The 23,532-nt window shown below is 36.6% G+C and overlaps 1 protein-coding gene across 1 annotated transcript in view; it reads left to right on the forward strand.

The window, feature by feature from the left end:
- DGKB (diacylglycerol kinase, beta 90kDa) overlaps positions 1 to 23,532 on the forward strand; it is a 329,129-nt gene that overhangs the window by 12,637 nt on the left and 292,960 nt on the right. The window contains exon 2 of the mRNA XM_009326094.1: positions 19,769 to 19,845. Within this exon, the coding sequence (XP_009324369.1) occupies positions 19,769 to 19,845 (77 nt within the window). The remainder of the gene's footprint in view (positions 1 to 19,768; positions 19,846 to 23,532) is intronic.

Below are 23,532 nucleotides of genomic sequence, written 5' to 3' on the forward strand. Positions count from 1 at the left end.
CCCGCCAAATCCAGTCATCTCTACAGCTTAGCATCCTGGGAGGCATGCATCTGAAAAGTATTGTAAGGGTTCCAGGCACAAATATGTTAATCTTTATTCAGGGTCTGTCTCGACATAAAAAGCAATACCAAATTTTGCATAATTATGCACAATGGGTTATAATCACACTTCCATTTAATTATTTTAGTGGAAACTAGCAATAAGGTCTCTGCACTACAGAAAGTCTTTGGCTTGAAACTGAGTCAGACCTCATTGAGTGTTGTGTTGCTTCTAGTGAATAAAGCTGCATAAACTGCTCTAAATAACTTGGATTAATGAATAAGGATATATCACGTCGCTGCATTTTTTGTATGTTAAACTTGCTAGTTGATGTGTACTTTAGCTTTTATCCTGAAAGATGTTATTTAAAGTAAGGACTGACATAACTTTATTGGGTAGGAGTGCCCACCTGAGGTGCTATATGTACAGAAAGTTGTTCTCTCCCATGCAGAAAGAATTTGTCATGTCCTGTTTTTCCCCTTTAGGAGTCATGTAGTAGCGATCGGCTATACACAAGAGCTCTGTTCATATGGGTTTGCTGTTCATGCTGCCAGTGACAGAGAAGTTGTGTTCACTTGCTGCTGGCTGCTACACAAATTATAGTGCCAAAGAGTACTATGTGTAGTGTTCTGAGGTGGTGATTAAGGCAAACTCTGTTAGGGTTTTTAATTGTGATTAGTCTTGTATATAACAGCAGGTGAGTTTTTATAAGTGCTCCTCTTATTCAGACTGCTAATATATCACTATGAACTTGTCTCTAATAGCATTCTAGTGTTTTTAGGCCAAGCTTCTTACAGACCACATACCCATACCTCTATCTTTCAAAAATAAAGAGTGATAATAAGAAAAAACATATGCCCACAGTTCTCAACTAGTTTTAGCTTAGAAGAGTTGATCATCTGCTTTGTTTTACCTATTGTGAAGCATCTCTGGGGATTTGATTTCTGCATTGTTTTACTAAATGTCTGTGTTTATCTGCTCAGTCTTTTCCATAAGTGCTGTCTCAATGCCCAATTTTGTTTTGAGGAGTAGATTCTACTTCATTTTCTTTCTCCTTTTGTGAAAGGGATGAAAAAGCTTCCCATTTCTCCCACCTGTTTAGTTATTACAAACCAATAGTTGTTGTTGTGTAAAAACGAAACAGATGGAAGAAATGGGAAACATTTTCATCCCTTTCACAAAAGGAGGAGAACAAAGTCCTTTATCATAGCAGATTTTTATTATTTTCATTATGCATTTTTTTTCTTAATCAGTTTTTAGTGTTAATAGCTATGCAGAATATCAGTCTTGTCCTAATCTTTCATGAAACACCACTTTACCAGGAGAGGTTCCCACTTTTACTGATACTGGCTTTCAATTTAATGTAAGAGTCTTCCATATAATTTTGAAAAAAAAAATTTCTTTGCATACATATGCTACAGTTTGGTTTTCTTCCTACCCCACTATACATATTTAGTCTTAGATAAAGGTCTAGTGGCTTATGCTGCATAACTTCAGTGATCAATGGAGCTTTGCAAAAGTGGGTACTCCCAGCCCTTGCCAAATGACCATCAGTAGATAGCTTTGGAGCTTGCTATCAGAGCCGAGATTTTTCAGACTGCTTTTTTGGTTGGCATCCAGTTGCATTTTTATATTTTATGTGGTAATGCTGTTGAACTAGCAATTCTAACAGTCATTTTAGGGGTATGTAGAATGTTATGTTCCATTTCCATTTGCAGGTCTGGAAATTCAAATAGCCTCTTAAAACTTGTAAGCGTTTTTTAGCAGTCTGGTTTTGGAGTTTTGAAAAAACTGAGAAAATTAATCTTAAGTCTTCCTGACTCATAAAAATTAAATTTTGTTTTAACAATGTTAATTTGTACAGGGTATGCGTCACTGTTCTCTATGAAATTAATTCATTATCAGTATTTCTTCTGAAAAGATGATCCCATTTCATTTTATCATGCTTTTTCTGTTTTTAATCATAGTCAGAACATCATACACTTTTAAAATTACATGAATCCTTTGCCTTAAAAAATGGTGCAGATCAAGTACAAACATGGACAGAGTGACCAAGGAGGCAGATAAGGTCTGATTTTCATTAGCTAGTTATCTTGATTAAAAGATTGCAAGTATGTAGCCATCAGGAATAAAACATAAGTAGTTAAGAGGCATAGGTGAAAAAAGCAGTAGCAATTAAGAAGATTGGAGAAATTTTGGATAAAATAAAAATAAAGGCAAGGAGGAAAGAAAGCTTAATGGGAAGCAAGGTAGTATGCATGAAATGATCAAGGGTTTATGTGAGGGTTGGAATAAAGAGAGAAGCTACAGAACTGGGAAGAAGGTAAGGTGAGAATAAAAAAATACACAGTGGAAGATTCTTCCCGTGGAAGAATTCGTTCATTGTGTTCTCAGAAAAGTAAGAAGTAATGCTTTATAAAACATGTATTTGTTTTTCTGTATTCAAATTATCTACTGAGTCGCATGCAAGCTTTTAAACAACTTGAATTATAGCTGTTCCCTTTAAAATTGGACAGAAGTCAATTCTTGATCTTTGTAAAGTGCTCAGTGCCTTCGCAGGACACACAGCAGGCTGAATAGGAAGCCTTCATTCCGATTTTCCGTCTTTTTTGTGGTTACAATTAACTCCATATGATGCACATTGTTGTATTTGTGATTAAAGTTTCTAGGGAATGACTTGAATTCTGATGGCAAGAAAATGGTGTGTTTTCTGTATGCAGCGTGAGTCCAGTGCTGGCAGCCATGTTGCTTTGTTGAGCTTTTGAGAAGCTCCGGCTGCCTGCAGGCTGTCCTCCTTATTCATGCTCTCAGCAGCAGTTAGCAACTGTCCCCCGTTCCCCTTTCAGATGGGTGTCCCCATTTCCACCCCTTCCCTGCCAGGATTCACGTCTTCCCCTCTTCATCTCTCCACCATCCTCTTGCAGCGGCGCCATGTCCAGTCCCCATACAAACAGCTCTCCACTTCTGCTTAAGGCTGTCCTTACGACCCTGTTTGGCGAGGGAATGAATGCTCATGGGTGAAACTGAGAACCTGCACAGAACCAAAAGGGGCTCTGTGTGTGTACACGTCTCGTGGACGCTGACTTGGATCTTCTTACAAGAATAAAAGGCTGTCATGTTTGGGAATTTCACAGAGAAGCGACATGCTTGTGCTGTACTTTGCAGCATAGTGTAAAGACTCCTAAGCTAGAAATGAGCAATAAACTGGTGCAGCAGCACAGCTGGAGTCTATTTTCAGTTTATTTCAGGAGCTCTAGAATTCCTCCAGTGCCTGATTCAAGCTAATCAGAGTATCTTTACATAATAGTGCCATTTGTAGGCACACAGAACAACAAATTCTTTTGATAAAACAAAACATTGCGGTGCTCCTTTTGAAACATTTGGATGCTTACAGAATTAAATATTTCAATATTTTACTTGGGGGAAAAAAAGTGAAATCTGATTGTCAAAGAAATTTGTATCAGGCTTATTGGAATATGTTATCTACTGAAGCATTTGGTTTTCTTTTTCACAAAGGAAACTTCTATTAAAAATTTTATCAGGTTGTTCTGATGGGACAAAAGCAAATAGTTTGCTCAGTCTTATAGTAAATGTAACATTTAAGTATAAGTAAAATCATTAAAGAGAGATTTCTGTATTGCCTTAGGATTTTGATTTGGGTGATCTCATTTCTGAAGGCAGCTTCAAAAATATCAACCTTTACTTTATTGTCTAAAGTTATCCTCCTGTCTAGCCATTTTATTTATTATTCATATCCATATCTTATCTTGGGTGGGTTTTTTGGTTTTTTTTTTTCCAGATTGAGAGTTTGGTAGAAGACACAGAAAAGGGGTGTAAATCATAGATTATTTCAGTGTCACATATAAATATATTCTCTGGTTTGCTATCTGTGAGTGACACTAAGCTTGAGATATTCTGACAAGGGTCTGGCATATTTCTTAATGGTGCAGACGATTGTGCGTCACTACTTTCAGGAGACTGAGTCGTTATTATATGACTTATCTTGAAGCCATGATCTCATACATATTGAAAGCTAGTAAGTCATTTATCCCCTGTCGTTTTTTTTAATGCAGTCTGGGATAAGCTCTATTTCACTAAGCACACACAATGTTAGAAAAGCATTAGAACAAAACCAAGTCATTGCTCCGTGAGAAATTTGAGCATAAATGTGGCTACAGTTTTCATATACGGCTAATCCAAGACCCCATCCAAGCTTAAAAATTTACCTTGTAAGAGAATGAACAAGAACATATGGGGCTGGGGCTGCAGGAGGAGTGGAACAGCGCAGCTTGGATCATCCTAAATGCCAAGTAAAAATGACATATCCTATATTTATTGTTAATTATATTTGTTAGGGAAGCATGTTACCTGCTAAATAGAATTCAGTAAATTCTGGTTTTATGGTTGTTTTATGTTTGTCTATACAGTGGTATTTAAAACATATGATAGGCTCCAATAAAGTATGGTACCATTGCTTAAGGAAAACCATACTGCTCAGCTTATTCCCATAGATATTAGAGTTTATCTTTCCTTGAGATGAAATGTCATAGATCTTTTCATAAGATATTGTCTACTGTGTATTGCACTTACTGCATGCCTGGCAGGCTCCAGGACTGGCCACGTCTTTTTTCAAGAACAGATTCCTTGGGTTAAAATGCTCTAGAGTAGAGTTTTTACAACAGAGGTATTAAAATGTTTTGCTTTTTCTAATTCTGAAACAGGATATAACACAGGAAAGGAAGAACCCAGCTTGAAAAGCAAGGGAAAAGTCTAAAATATTTCCTTTACCTTCCTTTGACAAAGCTCTGAAGTCCCTGAAGTCTAGTTTTGTTTTACTTTTCTTTGCTGTCTCTGATCTTACAGTAAATCAACCAACTTTCCCTTTCCTCAACTTTCCCTGAACCAAGGCAAGGTATGCCGAATAAGCCTGATCTCCACAAGCAGTTGAGTCAAAAAGTTCACTGATGGTTTGCTCTTTCATTTACTTGGAATGTAACTCCATTGGAATTGGAATGTAGCTCCCTCTCAGCTAGATTGTTCCCCAGGTTTTTAAGTGAACTTATTTCTAATTATCCTCTTGCCTCTTTTTATTTGCTTAAATCGAACTATTTTATTAACATATTACTACATTTAAATACTTCTAATAATCAGACTTATGGAACATTCAGTATGTTCAGCTGCAAGTTAATGATGAATACAAAAATTTGGGAAAAGTTAAGGTTCTGCTTCTGACTGTAATTTCCTGTTTCTGCATGCTCTAATTTAACTTGTAATGTGGTTTTTTTTTCCTCCTCATGCAGAGAGCATTTGATGGAGTATCTTTATTCTGAAAAGGAAGTCATCCTTTTAGATCATCAGAAAGTTAAGGTCTCTGGAAACTTGGAAAATGATGAGATCATTCTTTTAGATTCTTTAAGGTCTTTGTAAGTGATATAGCATTTCTGAGAGCTTTTTCTCTTTAAGATACATTAGTTACAACTTGAAAACAAACGTATGAAGGAACAAAAGAAGAGGAAAGGTGAAAGAAGGGAAGAAGTTCAGAAGAATCAGAAGAAGGTGTCCCTGCCCGTGGCAGGGGGGTTGTAACTAGACGATCTTTAAGGTCACTTCCAACCCAAACCATTCTATGATTCTAATCAACTTTTCTTTCCTCTTCTGTTTTGTCTTGCTGTTTTTAAAGTCTCATCTGCCTCTTCCTGTCTTCCCTTTTCCCTATCTTTTTTTGTCTTCTCTTGTTCCTTTTATCCTTTTTGGCGATTAACTCTTCATCCTTCTTTCCTTCTCATGTATTTTCTGCTTGCTTTTGCTCTGTCAGATCATATTTGCTGAAATTATCTTGATCTTCAATGCTCTGGACAGTATCGTTGTTAATGTTCCTAACTGAACAATATAAAATTAAATAAACAAACCTGTCCTGTGTGAGCATACTGAGGTAGAAGTGGATGGATTAGGAAGGGATATAAATTTGAATCCTGGGACCTGGGAGTGTTGTTAGTTCATTACTGTTATGTTGCCTTTTGTCTGTGGCAACATTAAGTTGATGAATGCCAGTGTCATGTTACTGGTGTTTTGCTACTAGGTTAGATAACTTAATGTTTTTATAATACCTGTATTTTAGGGCTACATGTTCATAAAACCTTTCTGTAAGCTTATGTTAAGTTTATATTAAGCTTACAGTAAATAGACATTTATGTTTTTCTTCTAAATATACATTGAGTTTAGCTTAGGGGCATATCTTTGTAATTTGAAGCATAGGTGACAGAAAAGATGTTTTAGTAAATTGATTTGTTTCTCTCCTTCCTAATTGTTTTCCCTAAGCTGTAACATTATGGATTGGCAAGGTAAATGATTCTTGCTCCAAAGGTTATTGATTGTTGACAGGATTTGTGGCAGGGATGATTTAAGGGAAGACCTAACCAAAGATGGAGAACTCATTTGTGATTTGGAAACAAATTTTGGTGAGGAAATTCTTGGAGAACTTGCCAGAAATTTCTAAAAGATGTTCTAACAATAATGACAGGTAAATGACAATTACTTCGTAAAAATTAGTGATTTAACCAGTATTGTATTTATAGTAACTGTCCATAGGGGGTGCTAACCTGTAATGGTCCTTTACATGGAATAAATTGGTACAGTATATGCTCTTTAAGATCTTTCTATATGTATTGTGCCATTTTATAATAGACCTATCAAAGGGCTGCATGTTTCTGTATGGGAGAAAGATACTAAAAGTTTGATCACATTAGTAAGCGGAAGTAAAATTAACTCACACTTTTCAAATCTGTGGAACTGAGGTCTGTGCTGATGCAACTGTACTTTTATCTCTACGCCCAATCATTTGGGTATGAATAAAGAAGCCACAGTTGCAACTTTTGACTTCAAAGTAGAAAAAACCTTCCCTTGGTAGAGACATTTTCAACATATTTGGTAATGACCTGTAGGATGAAGGAAAAAAAAAGAGCTTTCCAGTTCATTTAAAAAGATCTGCTTAGACCTCACTGAGGTGAGAAAGCCAAATGATTAATAGGTGTGGAAATTAGGCAAAAAAAAAATCTTATGAAAGATCCTGTTGTTTGTCTGTTGTTGTCACCAAAGTTTTTCAGTCATGGAAAAGTTATTCTGAAAAATGCAAAGGTGGAAAAAGATTTGATTTGACTTACACTGTCGTTTGAACTGTAAAAGGATGATATTCTACTGACCTTAATGTAGGGATTTTTTGAGAACTGGAAAGGGTAACGGAAGAAGATGCTGGTACTGGTGTATTGTGTATGCCTCTAGTTAAAGTCTCTAAGGTAACTGGTGCAAGGATGTTTACAGCAACAGTTACTGCTGTAAATGGAATCTGCTGTGCCATGTCGTTAAAGGAAAGACACAGTGCCATGTTTTATTTTAAAGATTCCCATCATACTAGGCCATGGCAAAAGTCCTGAAATCTTGTGTTCATCATTACAGCAACCTCCATAGCTTTTCAGTGTATTTTTATAGATGTGAGCATGTTATGCAATAGTATTCAAAACAAAGACAATAGAAATATTTTGAATAAAATATTTTTTATAATAATAAAATTTGCTTGGCTTGAGTCAGGGACTGGTTCCTCTCCTGGTCCAAACTGTTGGTTAAATATCCAAATAAATTGCATAGATCACTAATTTGTGGCTAATAAAACCCCTTGTGAATGTTAGAAATGCTTTTAAGATGATTTACTGTCTTAGAAATATCAGGAATAAAGCCCAAGTTAATACAACTTAACTCGGAAAGTTTTGTGCTTATTTAACAAGTTCTTTATCTTATTTGGCATAGTTCCTGGTATTGTTGCAGGTAAGAAGCACTCTTGCTATGTACGTATTCAGAATTCTTAGAACTTTGTTTTACCCTTCACTCAGTTAAGTCATATGCATTTGTAGTATAAGCTGCATTTTTTCCCAGTTTATTTGATGGGGTTTTTGGTTTGCGGGGTGGTAGGTTTATTTCATGACGTCCATAGTGTATATCTTTTTTTCTGTACACTCAGTGACTAAACTTGTTTAGTAAGTAGGAGTCACTTGGCTTCCATCCTTTTCACGTGATGCCTTCCTAATTACATCTTTGTTCATTCATTCTAGTAATTTTATCCAACAGTCCATCATCAGTGTTTTAAGGCAAAAATCAGTCTAGATCTGTAGTACTTCTCATTCCTTTCTCAAGACAATTCCCTTTGAATAAAGGTCTGTCTTCCCTATGACTCAGATTTGCTGGAAGCAATCCATTTTGCATTTCCCTAAAGTAAAACATGGTGATTCTTTCAAAGACAAGGAGGTAAGCTTATAGGGCTGGACAGACAAGTTTTAAAACACAGATACCTGTGTACTACTATATCCATCAAGATACAGTTTTAAAACACAGATACCTGTGTACTACTATATCCATTAAGACAAAAACTCTTAATGGGTGGTAGCACACAAAAGATCAAACATCTATCCTAGGAAGTAAGATTGGAGAAAAATGTAGTAGTGGTGAAATATAAATGAAGAACAGATTGATGGAATAAAACAATGGAAAACTGATCATAGGACAATTTTAGGGTTAAAGATATTTCTGAGGGACTAGAACAAAGATGGCTAAGAATTTATATATTCTTTTTTGTTTGTTTTATTAGCTGAATAGGGAATTCCAGAAAGTGGTAACAGAGAAAGAAATAAAGCTAAGAGAGCAAGTGGGCTTTGGCTTCTAAGCCTGTAGAGGGCAACTAACCCAAGTGTATTAAACTGCTTAAATTGTAGTTAAGCAGATACTGTTTAGGATTATTAGAGAGCTCTGTAAACTTGCTTGAGGGAGCTACTTATCTGAATAACATTATTACCTTGCCAGGTTAGTTTCCATGAAAATGTAGTCTTTCTTGGAGTGTGCCTCTCCAAAGACTGTTTTATTAATGTTAAAATGTCATTGGATAAAGTTACAAATAGTCCTGGTAGTAGGGTTTAATGCTGCTTTTATCAATGGACTATATTTTAAGGTTTATTCTTGCTTGCTGTCTCCTTAGAGTCCTGGAATGAGCAAAGAATTTTCCTATTCCAGCTTTGATATTGGAAAGGTGGAAGATTAAATCCCTTCGAACTAAGGCAAATATAGGCTTCAGGTCTAATGTGGTGAAAGGGAAAGGATTTGAGATGTGTCAAGCAAGGATCAGGAGAACACAGCTCTCCAGGAGCGTAAACTGATCTTACGAGCTTTGCTTTCCTTTCCTTGTTGTCCATTCATAGTTCCTCTCTCCTGTACTCTTTGTTTCTCAAGTGTTGTCCATAAAGTCTCTTCAATGAGATAAAGCTGTTAATTAATAGGAGAAGGTATTGAATACTGACAAAATAAAAGACTTGATATAGCAATGCTGTAAAAGACCTGTTTAACTGTACCAGACTTGGACACAGAGCTGGCTTAGATGGAAACAGAATTTTTTAAGTTTTGAACTCCACAGCCAGAAGATTTATGGAAGTAGTACTTGAAACTTGAAACATACTTGTTTCTCAGAGCAATGAACATAAAGCAGACTTCCCAGAATAGGTTTGCAATGGCAATTGTTAAGATAAATGAGCATATATTAGCCTTAGTTAATGTGTGAAGGTATAATATAAATACTGAGTTGCTTTGCTGTAGTAATGGAAATAGGAAAACTCCCCATCTTCCTAATAAGCAATTAAGACAAACTGTAACCTCTTATCAGTCCTTTATTTCATTAAACTTCAAGTTCCTGGGCATTAGGAGAATAATATTGTTCCAAAAGTTAAATCTTGAACTGGAATTGAGACTTTTGATTTTCACTGCTCAGTCTGTAGCCTTTTTTCTTTGAGTTTTGTTTTTTAATTTTATCTAGTTAGCAGTACGTTTTTTCAGTAGCCTTATAAGGTAGCTGTGTAAATACCACAGTGGAAACAATCTCTGCATCAGACCATGCCTTTGTAATTCGGCAGTGGTTGGCAGGCTGTGACTCCTAGGCAGATGTCTACTTAGCAGCTCATTCCTGTGGACAGCACAGCTGTTATTTTTTCAGTGACTAACTTTAAACTTTCTGTGATATTAATGATTCCACAGGCTCAACACCTGTAATATTAGAAGTACTCAAAGATTGTATCCAAAATGGAATTATGGCAAGATTCTCAGCAGAAGTGGTGGAGAATTAGAACTGCTGTTGCAGTGTCAACACTTTCAACACACACAAACTTAAAAATCCTCTGCAAAGGAAATACAAATTGGAGAGGCTTTATATAACCAATAATGATTTTTTTTTTTTTTAAATCAGGGCTATTGAGTCATGAACCTTCAGGCAATCTCTTATTATGTAAACTGGAGCACAATTTTAACAAATGCAAAATATTATGTAATGCCCCAAGTGGCCAAATCTGCTTATGCTGTCCAAAGATGTATAGAATGTAGAGGAGACTTTTTCTCTACCGCAGACTGCATATGGCCATTTGAAGCTAATTTTTATGGAGATTTGATAGGTTAGATCAGGTAATATCTTACTGATTGCAAAAATTGCTCTGAATTCACCGAATTGAATATATATGTATATGTGCATCTATATATAAACTAAAATGCAAGGGCTTGGCAACATTCTTGGCAACATTGTACGTATGTATGTATACAGTGTATATATAACTACATCATGCGGAGTCTCCACATCCAAATCTAGTCAGGCAACAGAGAATTTTGGGCACACCAAAATAACAGCATACAATAACAGTACTACCGTGCTTGATAGAGTTTTTGATAGTTTTGATTGCCACTAAATGTTGAAAAACTTTTGATAGAGTTGTCAACCTGTGAACACACAGGTTCTAGTGAACACTTTTTCACCTGCTCTTCACTACTGTACCAAACATGATCACGAAGAACAAAAGTTTAGGAATCATGTTTAGAACAGGCAAAGGGCAAAACAGCTTATTATTAGTACATATCTTCAGCAAGTGCAGGAACCCTCACCATTTGTAGTTCAAGATCCCAAGCAATGTGTACTTGTGTTGCTAATTCTTTTAGTTTTGTGGTCTAGGTAAGTATTTGACTTGAAAGTCTTTGCTCCCAAGATAAACTGTAATAGAGAATCATGACTGCAAGAAGTGTAGATTTTGTTTTCAAATAACATTTCTTTGCAATAATAAATAGATCTTGAAGTGGAAGATAGATGTGTCTTAATGGATCAGAAACCCATAAGACATAAAACCAAACTGAGTTGGATTTTTAGTTTTAAAAATAATCCCTTGATTCGACATTTATATTCCCTTATTCATGAGATGATAAATTATTGTATGTTAAGAAAATTGCCTTAGGTAAAAGTCAGAAGAAGTGTTGCCTCCAATGTCAAGAGAGCTAAAATTTCATCTCTGAAATACAGTTTCAGTACATAGGATGTCAAGAACTGTCACTGTATAAGCCTTTAAAACTTTGTAAGAGGAAGAGTAAAATGAATGTGATACTTCGGAAGCAAGAAACATGATAAAGCAAAATGGGGAAAAGAAAAAGTAACCATTAAATCTTCGTGCCTCAAGAAGAGTACGAAACCATTTCAAGAATTGTCTGTGCTGCATGGAAGAATGGAATAACTGGATATAGCTTTGAAATTATGTCTTGCAATGAAACAGGGGCTTTAAAGCAGCCTGCTCATAAAGAAATGGGAGAGGGGAAGACAAACAAACAGCAACAAAACAAACAAACAAAGCCCCAACTGCACAGTGCAACTTATACCACCTGAGGAACTTAGAATCATAGAATCATAGAATCATTAAGGTTGGAAGAGACCTCCAAGATCATCGAGTCCAACCATCAACCCAACAACACCATGCGGACCTCCAAGCTCTTTAAAATAAAGGCAGGCAATCAAAAGAAGCTGTGGTACTGTGGTAAAATATGTGGCCAATTTTGACTCACCCTCATGGTCAACAGGTGAAATGTGTTAGCTTAAACTACTCCACAGTTTCCCTTTGCACAGTTACTATTTCATATGATGTGTGATAATTTAAGTGGCACTGTAAATTCAAACCCACAAGTTTTTAACATCTTTGTATGCCTTGGTATTGGATAACCCCTTTGGCAATTTTATATTTGGATATATGTGGAAATAAGAGAAACTTGTGTACCACTTTTTAGTAAGTATATGTTGAAGGAATAGACGGGGGAGCTAAAGTTTGCTGATAGAAAAAAGATCAGACATGAGAGTAACGCCTTAGGTAGAAATAAAGTATCTTAGGCCTATCTGTAGAGACTTGGAAAGCTTACATGGTAATGCTTTCTTAATTTTACTTTTAGCATTTTTTTAGTTTTGTTATTTTGTGGACTTCCATAAAATATTAACAGGTATCTACTTCCATGTTAGTTGGAAAGTTTCAAAATATTTCTAATTTCTGACACAGAGCATGCAAAATATTTAAATTTTAGACATGTAAGCAATCCTGTGCCACTTCTACTTCACTTCTTTGAGCTACTTATTTTTATAACTGCAAAAATTATTTACTTTTTTATTGACCTGTGTTTAAGTACATAGGTATGTAAGAATATACCATATGTTCATATATCCTGTTCAATAATTTTTGAAGCCGTAGTTAAAGTTTAGGTGAAATAGCTAATGAGTTCAAAGTATATGTATTAAAAATTATAAAGAATCATTTGGGCGAAAATTGAAACAAACGAACTACTCTAATTTTTAAAATGCAGATTTCAAAACCAGTACAAATATTCTCAAACTTATAAAGCCATTTCCCTATTTCCACTTAAAATCAGAAATAATACATGCTAAATTTCAAACCAAACTGATTTGATTCTTTGCTGTTAGAAAGTTAGTGCTTAGAGTTAGTGTTTGGGCTGAAATATGTTGTCGATAGCATTGCTTCCTTAATTTAATAGAGAATGGTTTCATCATCATTCTAACTGGAAAGGTTATGAGCTGGCAGCCTTGTATCAGATATTGTGACCAGCTATAAAGAAGCAGGAAATGAGAAAAGGGAAAGAAGGAGCCACGAAGTTATTTGCTGAAGGTTTGTATTAGTTTTCAGGCTCAGGCTGGGTGATGGGATCTGAGGGCTGGAGAGGTCTCCCGAGGCGTCTCCTCCTTCTCAGTCTCAGGGCAAGCTGTTTCTGAAGTATGGCATATTAACTATGTGCACAAATACTCAATTTTTTTGAAGCTGAGTATTGGAATGACTTGCAATGTCATGGTTTTCTCACCTCATGAATTTAGGATGAGGGAATGCTGCCTGAGGGCACTGCCATGCCTGACTGTCCCTGCCTGGCCTCCCCCAGGGCTCCCAGACCCTGCCTGTGGCCCAGGACCCCATGCCAGCCCCCTGGGGCGGCCAGCCCTGCCCTGGCAACACCGCAGCAGGGCTGGTCTCCAGCTCCCCGGAGTCGGTCCCACCCATGGGCTGACAGCCTCGGGCTTGCCGCATCACCAGGGAGGTGCCCGATGCCCGGGGCTGGGGCTGCCCCCCGGGCTGCCCTGCTCCCGGCAGTGGCGGTGTGACAGGCCCTGGCTGCCAGGCCCTGCCCTGCTGCTTCAGGAGAGCCGCGCGGGGTCCTGGCCCCGGGGAGTCCTCAGCCCTTGCAGTGCCCTTACACCCTGCACCTTGCTCTGAGATGCGCTCTGAGGATCTTTCAAACTGTTTCAGCCTTAATTTTCTGAATGTCAGGAGACAAAGGAGTCCAAAAGAAGCTGAGCAAGTTAGCTGTAGTAATTTGAAAATGTAAAGGATGATTAGTTCTTTTTCTTCTCAGTGTTTTTAAGTATACACAGGAATTACCTGTAGTTCCTCTCAAGTCCTGGAGTACGTTTTTGTCCTTCGCTTATTTCTTCCTTTCGAAGCTTGTCCTACTAGCAGACAAAAATTAAGCTTCCCCCTACTCCCCCCCAAATCCCTGTTGTTTGCCGTATAATTTCATTTGAACATCTGCTGTAGTGAAGTGGGCTTTGGTGGACGTTTTTCATTAATGTGGACTAAAGGTGTGCTGGCATGTGCAGTCAATATTGCTTTTTTCACAAAGAAGTCCTCGATTGCCTGTGTAAGCATCATTTAGTACATGGCAATGGATAAAATGGGTCAGTCTTCCTCCTTGTGATGCCGGGCCCCAGCAGGGAAAATGAGCGGAAGAGGCAGCTCCTACATTGGCATCAGGAGGAAGAAGTTGTCCTCCTCTATCCTCACCTCCCTCACCTGCCTCTTCTTCCACCTCATCCATTTCCCGTTGAAGAAGTCACTTGCCACTGTATTTAGACAGCATCATCCAATTCTGCCTGTGTTTCTAAGAAGCTTTTTCCTAAATGTTTGTTACAGAATTCAATGGGAATGTGATTTGCTGCAGGGTGTAGTCACTCAAATTCTCCAGTTTAAGGAGTGTTACCCAAACCATTGGTAGCAACTAGTGAGGGGACGTCTTCTTCAGACCACTGGACGGTGATTGCCTTCCCAGCCTGGCCACTCTTTTCAAGGCTGCAATGGGTTTTAAATTCCAATTACCAGAAGACCAAAATTGAGTGTTTATCTCACTTAAGGTTTTAAATTTTCGTTTCTTTTGTGAAATTTGGATCAAAAGGCCACTTATAAGTCACAAACCAAAACCGAGGCATGACCTATATTGAAAGAGCTTTGCCAGTGAGCCTGCAGCCATATGTATGGGAAGCATAGAACATGTAAGCTACTGCCTTCTGCTGGTTCAGTGTCAACCATCAGGCATCTCTTACCAACACCGACATGCTGCAAGACTCAGTCATACTAGGTAAACCGTGTTTTTACTGGAACAACCTTTTTTGTTGGAAGGTGAACAGTTTTTACCCTTTGGTGCTGCTTACAGGTTTGTTGGCAAGCTTGGCCTTTTTAACATACTGATATTTCTAGACCAATAAGACTTTAGATTAAGCATAGCTATAGCTTGAGCAAAAGCATTATCCAGTTCTCTGAATAAAATAAATTATGCGAAAGGAAAAAAAGCTACGTGTATAAATTTATATACACACACATTTTTGTATGGTTGCATCCACAAAAGAAAGAAAAATCCATAGAAGAATAAGAACGTGTATAAAAATTGTGATATCAGCTGAGTGCTGGGTTTTTCCTCATGCTTCTCATTGGTTTATCTGTCAAGCAGGGCTTTTGAGTTTGAGCTAGGCTTTGTTGGCGTGCAGAAAACTGTGTATTGAAGGTTGCACCTTTTGTTTTCCTCAGTCATAATAAGATGTATAGAAAATAACTTTGCAGCTTCTATAAATTCTGAACTTGATGATGGTAGGACTTTGGATGCCTGTGATATTTTTCATATTGTATAAAGTTTACAAAAGGGAAATAGAGGTAGAAAGTGGTTATTACTCTACTTTTTATTGTGGGTGTTAAAATTAGTTACAGTCCAAGAAGGTATGCAGGCTATTACGAATTTTTGTTGAGATTGAAAAACATATGTGGATTTATAAGGGAATTACTCATAATCCAGTCAGTTTTCTAGTGCTTATTTCCCTTTAAGTTGCCAAACGGTTTTGTGTATATAGCATGTGATTTATGCTGAGTTTTATATAAGTTTTCTTATGTCTTTTTTTTTTTTTTTTCAAGAAAAAATCCTTTTCAATAATTTTTCTGGGAGGATGGGGAGAAAATGTAGACAAAGTGTGTGATCTGGGCAAGCTTTCCTTCTGTTTTGTGTTTTCTGATTATGGGAGAAATGATACACCAAATTCCAGTCTCAACTGAGTGCTCAATCTTCCTCATCTAAAGTTGAGTCATTTTAAAAAATGAATCATAATTTTTAATGTGGGCTGAATCTTAAATGGTTTTGAACTTAGCATTTAAATTTGTCTTCAGTTATAAAAAGTATCTTTGTTAGGACTGAAAGACAGTTAAGGAAAAATCAGACACTTTGGCACTTTTACTGTTACATATGCAGGTTTCATATTTCTAGTGTCATGATTTTAATTGTTTTGCCTTTATTCTGAAACAATACAACATTAGCCCAAGTCTCATCTAGATATCTATTGTTTTGGAGTCTTTATTTTACAATAAAATTTCTGTAGCACTGTGTGAAATCCAGCTACTTTTCTCCCATGCAGTAGTAATAGCTTTTCAGTTAGCAGTCTTCCACACCATGCCTAGCCTGTTTGTTCTGCCTCAAACTCACTGGAGCATGAGGTGGAAAACCACGTCTCACCTCATCCAAGGAAAGCTCTGATTCCTGGGCCACAGTTTCCCTTTTTCTCCTTCCACCCCCTTGGCTAAATGAACACTGCTGCATTCTATCCAAATTGCAACAGAAGATGGATTGAACAATAGGGGTTTAAATCCATTCAGGCAGAGGAGAGAATTGAAGGTCTTCCGTATTTTGAGAGAATGCCTAAAGCACTGGGCTAGTGGGTAATAAAAATAATAAAATTGTGAGAGCAAAGGAAAGGGATATGTTTCATGAAACAAATTTCATATTTAAAGCTACCTGAAATTCATACTGTGCCAGCTATAGCTTTGCGGATAAGGTGGGATTTAAGCACAACAGTGACACGCTATGTGCTATATCTACACATATTTAGAAACTGTCTCTCTTGAGGAGAGCTTGGAATACAGAGACTTAGGCAAAGAAGGAATTTGTCCTTGATTTAAAAGACAGATAAGAGTTATCGAACAGAGTTTAAGACCATATTTGTATTTTAACACGAGTGGTGCTTATTAATTTACTGAGACTGCTCACAAAGCAGTAAGTTGCTAAGTTATGCAGAACACCTGTACTTGGAGGTAACAGTGAGAACACAGGTTCTGGTTTGATGCTTGTGTTTACACTACCATTTTCCAGTCAGTATGTAGATGATTTGGATCCGACTACATAAACTGTAATGGAACCCATAGCACTGTTGTTATTTCCTAGTTAGGAAACTTAGGAAAAAAAGTTAGGAAAACTTCCTAGTTACTTCTGTGTATAATTTCTGGAAATCTTTGTCTATTTTTGATGGAAAGCATTTACTTGATTTTTTTTTTTTAAAGTAGAATTGAGAGTATTTTATTGGAGTTTCTCATTTTTATTGGCATAGAGCTTTCCAAGACAATGCCTCTTGTATTTCTTCTTTTTTTTTCTTTTTTTTTTCCTTTGTTATATTTGAATGTGATCCCCAAATAAGAGTGAAACTTGAAAATTATCCTAGTCTTCATATCCTTTTAGGTCAACGTATTAAAGATGGAACATGTTTCTAATACTAGTTTGCCTACTAGAGGCTGAGGAAGGAGAATTAATTTTTCTGAGGAATGTTAGCACTGTTGAAGAGTATGCATGCAGAAGATTTCAGTTGGCGTTTGACTTAAAATATCAGTATGTCATTTCATAGTATTTTAAAAGATCTCAAAAGGTCTCCTGTCCAGAATGTGGAAACCTCTTGCAAGAGTTTTGCTGGGACAAACAAAGCAGAATTTATATCCACAGACCCTTTTTTCTTGACAGTTATTTCAAGTATGGAATTAGCTATGCTTTTCGGATGTGACTGCATTAAGCTCATGCACAAAACCATTAATAGTTGTGTTGTTGCTGGAATAGAGAATAGTTTCTATCTTAATGATACTTGACTAAGGTGAATATGAACAAAATTAAAAGCAAAGATTTAATTTATTTTTAATAAGCAACATAACAGTTTTTTGTTTTAATTACAGTTGCATAGGCTTAATACTCATTTAAAGTTGAATAGAATTTATCTGGCAAAATATGAAATGAAAGAAGCATGGTCATTGCTGGGAGAAAACCTCAAGACACTGTTGTAAAACTGCTAGAAAGTGGGCCATTTCTATTTTATTTATTTACTTATTATTTTCTCTGTATAATAAAAGGTGTGTGGGGAGACCTTGCTGTCTTTCTGTTTGATGTGTGTTTAACCTCTGTCCTCCAAAGTTCAGAACAATAATTTTTTAGGATGAGGTTCAGTCACCTCTGTCATGTATCTGCTTATCTTACGCTGCCACTGTCATGATTATTGATTTCATTATCATAAGTTGCAATGATTTTTGTGTACAACCTTGTGTATGGCTACTGGAAAACATATTTAAATAATAGAGATCAAGTAAAAAAGATATTTGTCAATCAACCTGTGTATATGTCCTAGTCAGTACATATCTAACCCATCAGCTTCTAATTATAGTTCTTGATAAAATTTATTTCTTAACATATTGATTTATTCTTTTTTATACTTTTTTGTCTTTTTCACATAAAGTTGTAATTATTTGCTCTATTTCAAATGACACAGCAATAAGACTATAGTTTACTTTATCAAGTAAATGTTTACTGTGACTGCCTGTGAGACCAGCTAAACACTGTTAATTACAGTTGGCAGTACCATTGAAATACATCCGATTAGTGAAAATAAACTAATTTTATTAGTTTGAGGCCACACATAGTCTTGTGTGTTTTCATTTAAGAAAATTTCATAAAATGACAAATATTGGGAAAAGCCATTCTTACTACAATCTAAACTGCATGTGGGGGTGGGGGAATAACTCCTCTAGCACCTCTTAAAACTGAATTTTACTGGTGTGTCCTGTTTATAGCTGTTATGAACTGTTACAAAGCTATTTTTCAAATCCTTTGCTGCTACATTTTCTCCTTCCAGGTCACATAATTTACTAAATATACTTTTTTAGAGTCAGGTTTAAGGTGCTGAATTTCTTTAACTTTTAAGAACTATTACAATGCTATATTTGGTTGATATAATTAAAAAATCAGTAAGACTAGGTCCTAATGTTTGTAATTTTAAGTGTCTAACTAATTGCTCATGTGATAGTCCTCTTCTTGGTCCACTCTTTGCTTGTCTTCTTTCCTTCCAGGTTTTGTTGTAGAAATAAATGTGCAGCCATTACGTTTACCTGTTTTCTTCTGTAATGCATCTGCTACTCATTACTAGTTCATGGTTTACTTCAGTGTTGTGGCCATTATGCACATTTGACCATTACGCACGCAACTACTGCATTTTAGAGAAAAAATTGAGTTACAATTATTTTTGTTGTATTGCTGAGATATATAAAAGATGGTTATGTGCATGGTGTATTCTAAGTGAATCTGAGTTTAAGGGTTTTATGTAGTGGCTACTTATTGAAATAACTGTTCTGTTATTCTGCAAATAGACAATTAAAAACAAGTTGGAAAGGTTACACCTATGTGCTTCTGAACTGTAGGGATTTGCACAATTCTGTTAGACAAAAGTATTCCTAAAGTTACTGTAGCTGCCAGCGGCTAGAATATCTTAGAGGTCTGCAAACATTGAGGTTTCGATAGCAACATTTCTTTTCTGTGATGTGACTGCAGAAAAAGTTTTTTTCTCTTCAAGTTTCCCCTTTATCTTGATATTGTCAGGCTCTTCTGACAGTTCCTCTACTCACAGGCAGCTATGCCAGAGGAGATTTAGTAGCACTGTTGGGAATGACCATGTTCCGTAGATGACTCAAGTTTCAAGGACAAGAAAAGTGACTTGAAATAGTCCTTGCAAACAACTCCTTCAGAAATATACTGCTTGATAGTTAAGGATTGAGTTAAAGAGTGTTTATTTCTGAGCGTTTTGTGTTTACTTGCTGATCTTTACAGTATTTGGTGAGAGGGTACAGTACGTTCTCATTTTCTTTGTGCTCACAGCTCTCATACAGCTAGAGAAAATTACTAATGTGCATTCAGAAAAGCTATTAGCAGTTTGGTTGTTAATTACAGTTCATATTATGTAAATCAGTTTTCTGTATTTTCATTTTCTCTCTCTTTATTCTTCATCCAGATTCCACCAAGAAAATTAAGGACGTCTTAGAAGAGTTCCATGGCAGTGGTGTGTTAGCAAAATATAATCCTGAAGGGGTAATTCTTCTTCTTTCTTCAATGGTCAGAAATGGTGGGGAAAAATATTTACAAATGTTGTAGCAAATCTAAGCATTTGAAATGGAAGATTATAAATCAGCTGTTTGGGATATTTGAAACTGTTTGGGAAACAAAAATATGAACACTGTGAAGCACTAAAAGTTTATAAACATCACATTAGACAGACCTGCTTAATAATTTTACATAAAACCACATTTTCTTTTCTAAGATTTAAACAAACAGGCACAAAAAACCCCAAACTTATAGTAAGGTTAACATGCTTCCCAATTCTTTTTAAAGATTGGAAATGTTAAGCATAATTTCAAAAGATAGAAAAGTAAAATCTGTTCGGTTAAGATTTCTTTTTAAATTCTGTTTCTCTTATGTTGTTTCTGGTAGTGGGATCCCCATTATTAAAGGGGAATTTTTTTCTGATGTTATGAAACAAAAAATTCAGCCAAAAAAAAAGTGTGTGTGTGTGCATTGTCACTACAGATTCACTATTAGACAAAGTATTCTGTTTTGGCTGGTAGAGGAAGCCAAATTGTTTTCTGTTGTTATCCTCAATTGCAATTTGTATCTGCTTAGCGCATCCTAATAGTGTGATTCAAAATGTAGCTAAATAAAAACCTGTTTCAGTGATGTTTCTAATAGTAATGTTTCTAACTGTGCTTGCATTATGTGGAATTCAGGATAGAAAAATGTGCTAGCCATTATGAAAATTACTTGATCTTACGTTTCAGGATGTAAAAGACAAGAATTATTGTCAAGTAAGGTAGTTATAACTCATTAAGTACTGAAAAATTCTTTGACACTTTGAACTTTGCAAAGCATAATGTTGGTCATTTTAGTTTCTGAGGAAAATACTTCATAATGCAGTGAAATAGTATGAGTTGATCTTGTAAATGATTATCTGAAATCTCCATTATTTTAGTTAAATAGAATCATGGATTATAAGAGGATGGGAATGCTGTGATCATCTAATTTATTCTCCAATGTAACATAGGCTGTAGGACTTTCTTCCTTAATTGATTCCTGTTAGAAAGTAGACACTTTTTTTTTTTAGAAAAATGTGAACTGTTGATTTACAAACTCAATGCTTGCTTTTTTTTTTTACTTTTTACTTCTGCAGCTTTCTTTGTGCTCTTAGTATATGTGATAAAATGATCTTAATTTACTATTCACATTTTTTCTTGAATTTCTTCACTTCTTTTCAGTCATCATACAATGGTTTCAGTTTTGTGAAGTGTAACCTTTTAAAGTACAAAATAATTGTGTATTTATTTTATGCATATTTAAATAACATGTTGCCATGTAGGTAACACATTATCAAATTATCAATGTTTATATATAAACAAATCAGTATTTAAAGTTGTGAGATTACTCTCTCTTAACAGTCATTCCTCCAATGGGGGTACGTGGAGGATAAGTTATGGCAAAAAGTCATCAGTCCCAGGCACCTGGGACAACTGCTCTGACTGGAGCCAGGTGAATTGGCAGAATTTGTGCAAAGCTGGAATTAACAAACACAGTTAGTCCTGAGCTGAGTCTGTGACTCTATATTGGGTTTCACAGAATTCTTCCTTTCACAGTGATTTGTTTGCAGAATGCTACCTACCAATGTACTGAAACATCCAGGGATTATAGAGCAGCATAGCACCCAAGCCAGCGAGCAGGATGGGAGGATGAAAGGGGAGGAGGGAATGCCAAGTCACTCTGTAGTGTCTTCAGCAGGGGTCAAGCTGTTCACTGCTACGGGGTCAATGTTGGACCAAGGCTAACCCTGACAGCTTTTGTGCTTTGCTCCTTAGCACTTAGACTTCAGGGAGTGCAACATAAGGAAAACACAGTTAGCAGCGAAGCTACTTTAGATCTAGTAGGATTTGTTAGCTCAGGTTTCATGCCATAAGCTGCTGAACTGGAAGCAAAGTGGCTGAAATTTCCCCTGCAGTTGAGTGAATATTCCAAGTCAGACAGAACTGCCTTTGCACAGGTGTGTCTATATTTGGCATGTATTCAACCTGCTACGTGGATAAACTCTTTACAGAATGATTTGCAAGTTGATTGTATCTGGTCAGATGGGGACTCCATGAGTTGGATGTACTATTTAAGTTAAGTAATTAATTATTATCTGTAAATGAGATGACAAAAATTGACTGGTGCAGCTGAAATAAGTCATAGTGCAACTTTTTACTTCCGCATATTATAGACAGCACTTCCGTTTTATTGTTGTGTTTTGTAGAGGATACCATCATGTTTTCATTTTAGCTCTTAATTTCATAGTTCACTATCTCATAAGCACTCCAAGTATTTTTCAAGTCTTGTCAATATTCTACCAAAAGGTGGTGCCACTTTCTTACCAATATACATGGGGCATAGAGCTATGGCAGATGTAGCAGTGTGATATATTTATGTACTTAAGAAGAAGCCTTAAGAACTTCCTGTTTCAAGCTTCTCCCTGCTTAAAGGGTTCAGGAATTTATTCCACTCCATTGCAGTTCTTTATCACAAGCTGATTTAATGGGACACAAATAACAAAAGAAAAGCTATTGGTATTCGAAGCTTGTTACCTGAAGTCATCTGGCTTGTTTTTCCATTATCTTACATCTTGGCGAGTGAGTGGTTTTTGGGCTTAGTGGAAATGATGTATCTGATTATCAGAAGGTCATCCAGTATAGGGAGTTTATTTATGGAGCTTTTGCTCTCTGCTTTCAGTGTAAGGGAGATGACTAAAACTTCTACAAATGCTACTGAACCTCTGCCCTTCCACCTTCTTCTATAAGTCAATGTCAAATATGTAATTAAGACTAGATTTTATACCTGATGTAAGACCCATAAGTAGGTTAAGATCAGCCTCCTGGAAAGCGGTGATTGTAAATAGTCTTTCCATCATCTGAGATTTTTCTAAATTAAATTCAGCAATTTCACTTTGAGGGGAGCACTGAATAGGCTATCAAGAATTAGGAAAGCAGATGGAGCTGAAGACTGTATCTAAATGGACAGTAAGTACACATCATTGTGTGCTTGTAGTCCTAGTGTCATCACCCTTTTTGAGGAGTTGGAGTGCATCATAATTTATTGTTTACCTGCTTATGTGCTTACCATCTAGAGCTCTTAGGGTTAATCGGTGTGTGAAGAGTGAGGGTGGGAGGTGCATGGAGGGGTCGCAGTCAGGGTGCAGCTTTGGGTCTGCACGTGGAGCGGGGCAGTGCGCCAGAGTTTCACAGTTCGGATGTGGATAAAAGGAACAAATGTGCATATGCAGAAAGACCAGGAAAACAAAAATTTCCAGGAAGGTTATGACAGTGAGTGCATGACACAAGGCACATTCCATGACCTGATCTGCCCAGAGAGGTGAAGCCCGAAGTTTGGCGGAATGTTTGCAGTCAGGTTGCAACCTCTTACTGGGAAGTAGTGATAGCAGTTTGTGATTAAGGTAGAAAATTAATACGACACCTTTATTAAAAGGAGTAAAAATTAAAATAAACTAAAGCACCGTATAATGATGACTTTTGCAACAGCGTTTGCTAGTGTTTGTAGAATCGTAGAATCGTTTAGGTTGGAAAAGATCTTTAAGATCATCGAGTCCAACAGTAAACCTAACACTGCCAAGTCCACCACTAAGCCATGTCCCTGAGTACCACATCCACACGTTTTTAAATACCTCCAGGGATGGTGACTCAACCA

The sequence above is a fragment of the Pygoscelis adeliae genome, unplaced genomic scaffold (assembly GCF_000699105.1).
Source record: "Pygoscelis adeliae isolate BGI_AS28 unplaced genomic scaffold, ASM69910v1 Scaffold15, whole genome shotgun sequence".
NCBI classification, from domain to species: domain Eukaryota; kingdom Metazoa; phylum Chordata; class Aves; order Sphenisciformes; family Spheniscidae; genus Pygoscelis; species Pygoscelis adeliae.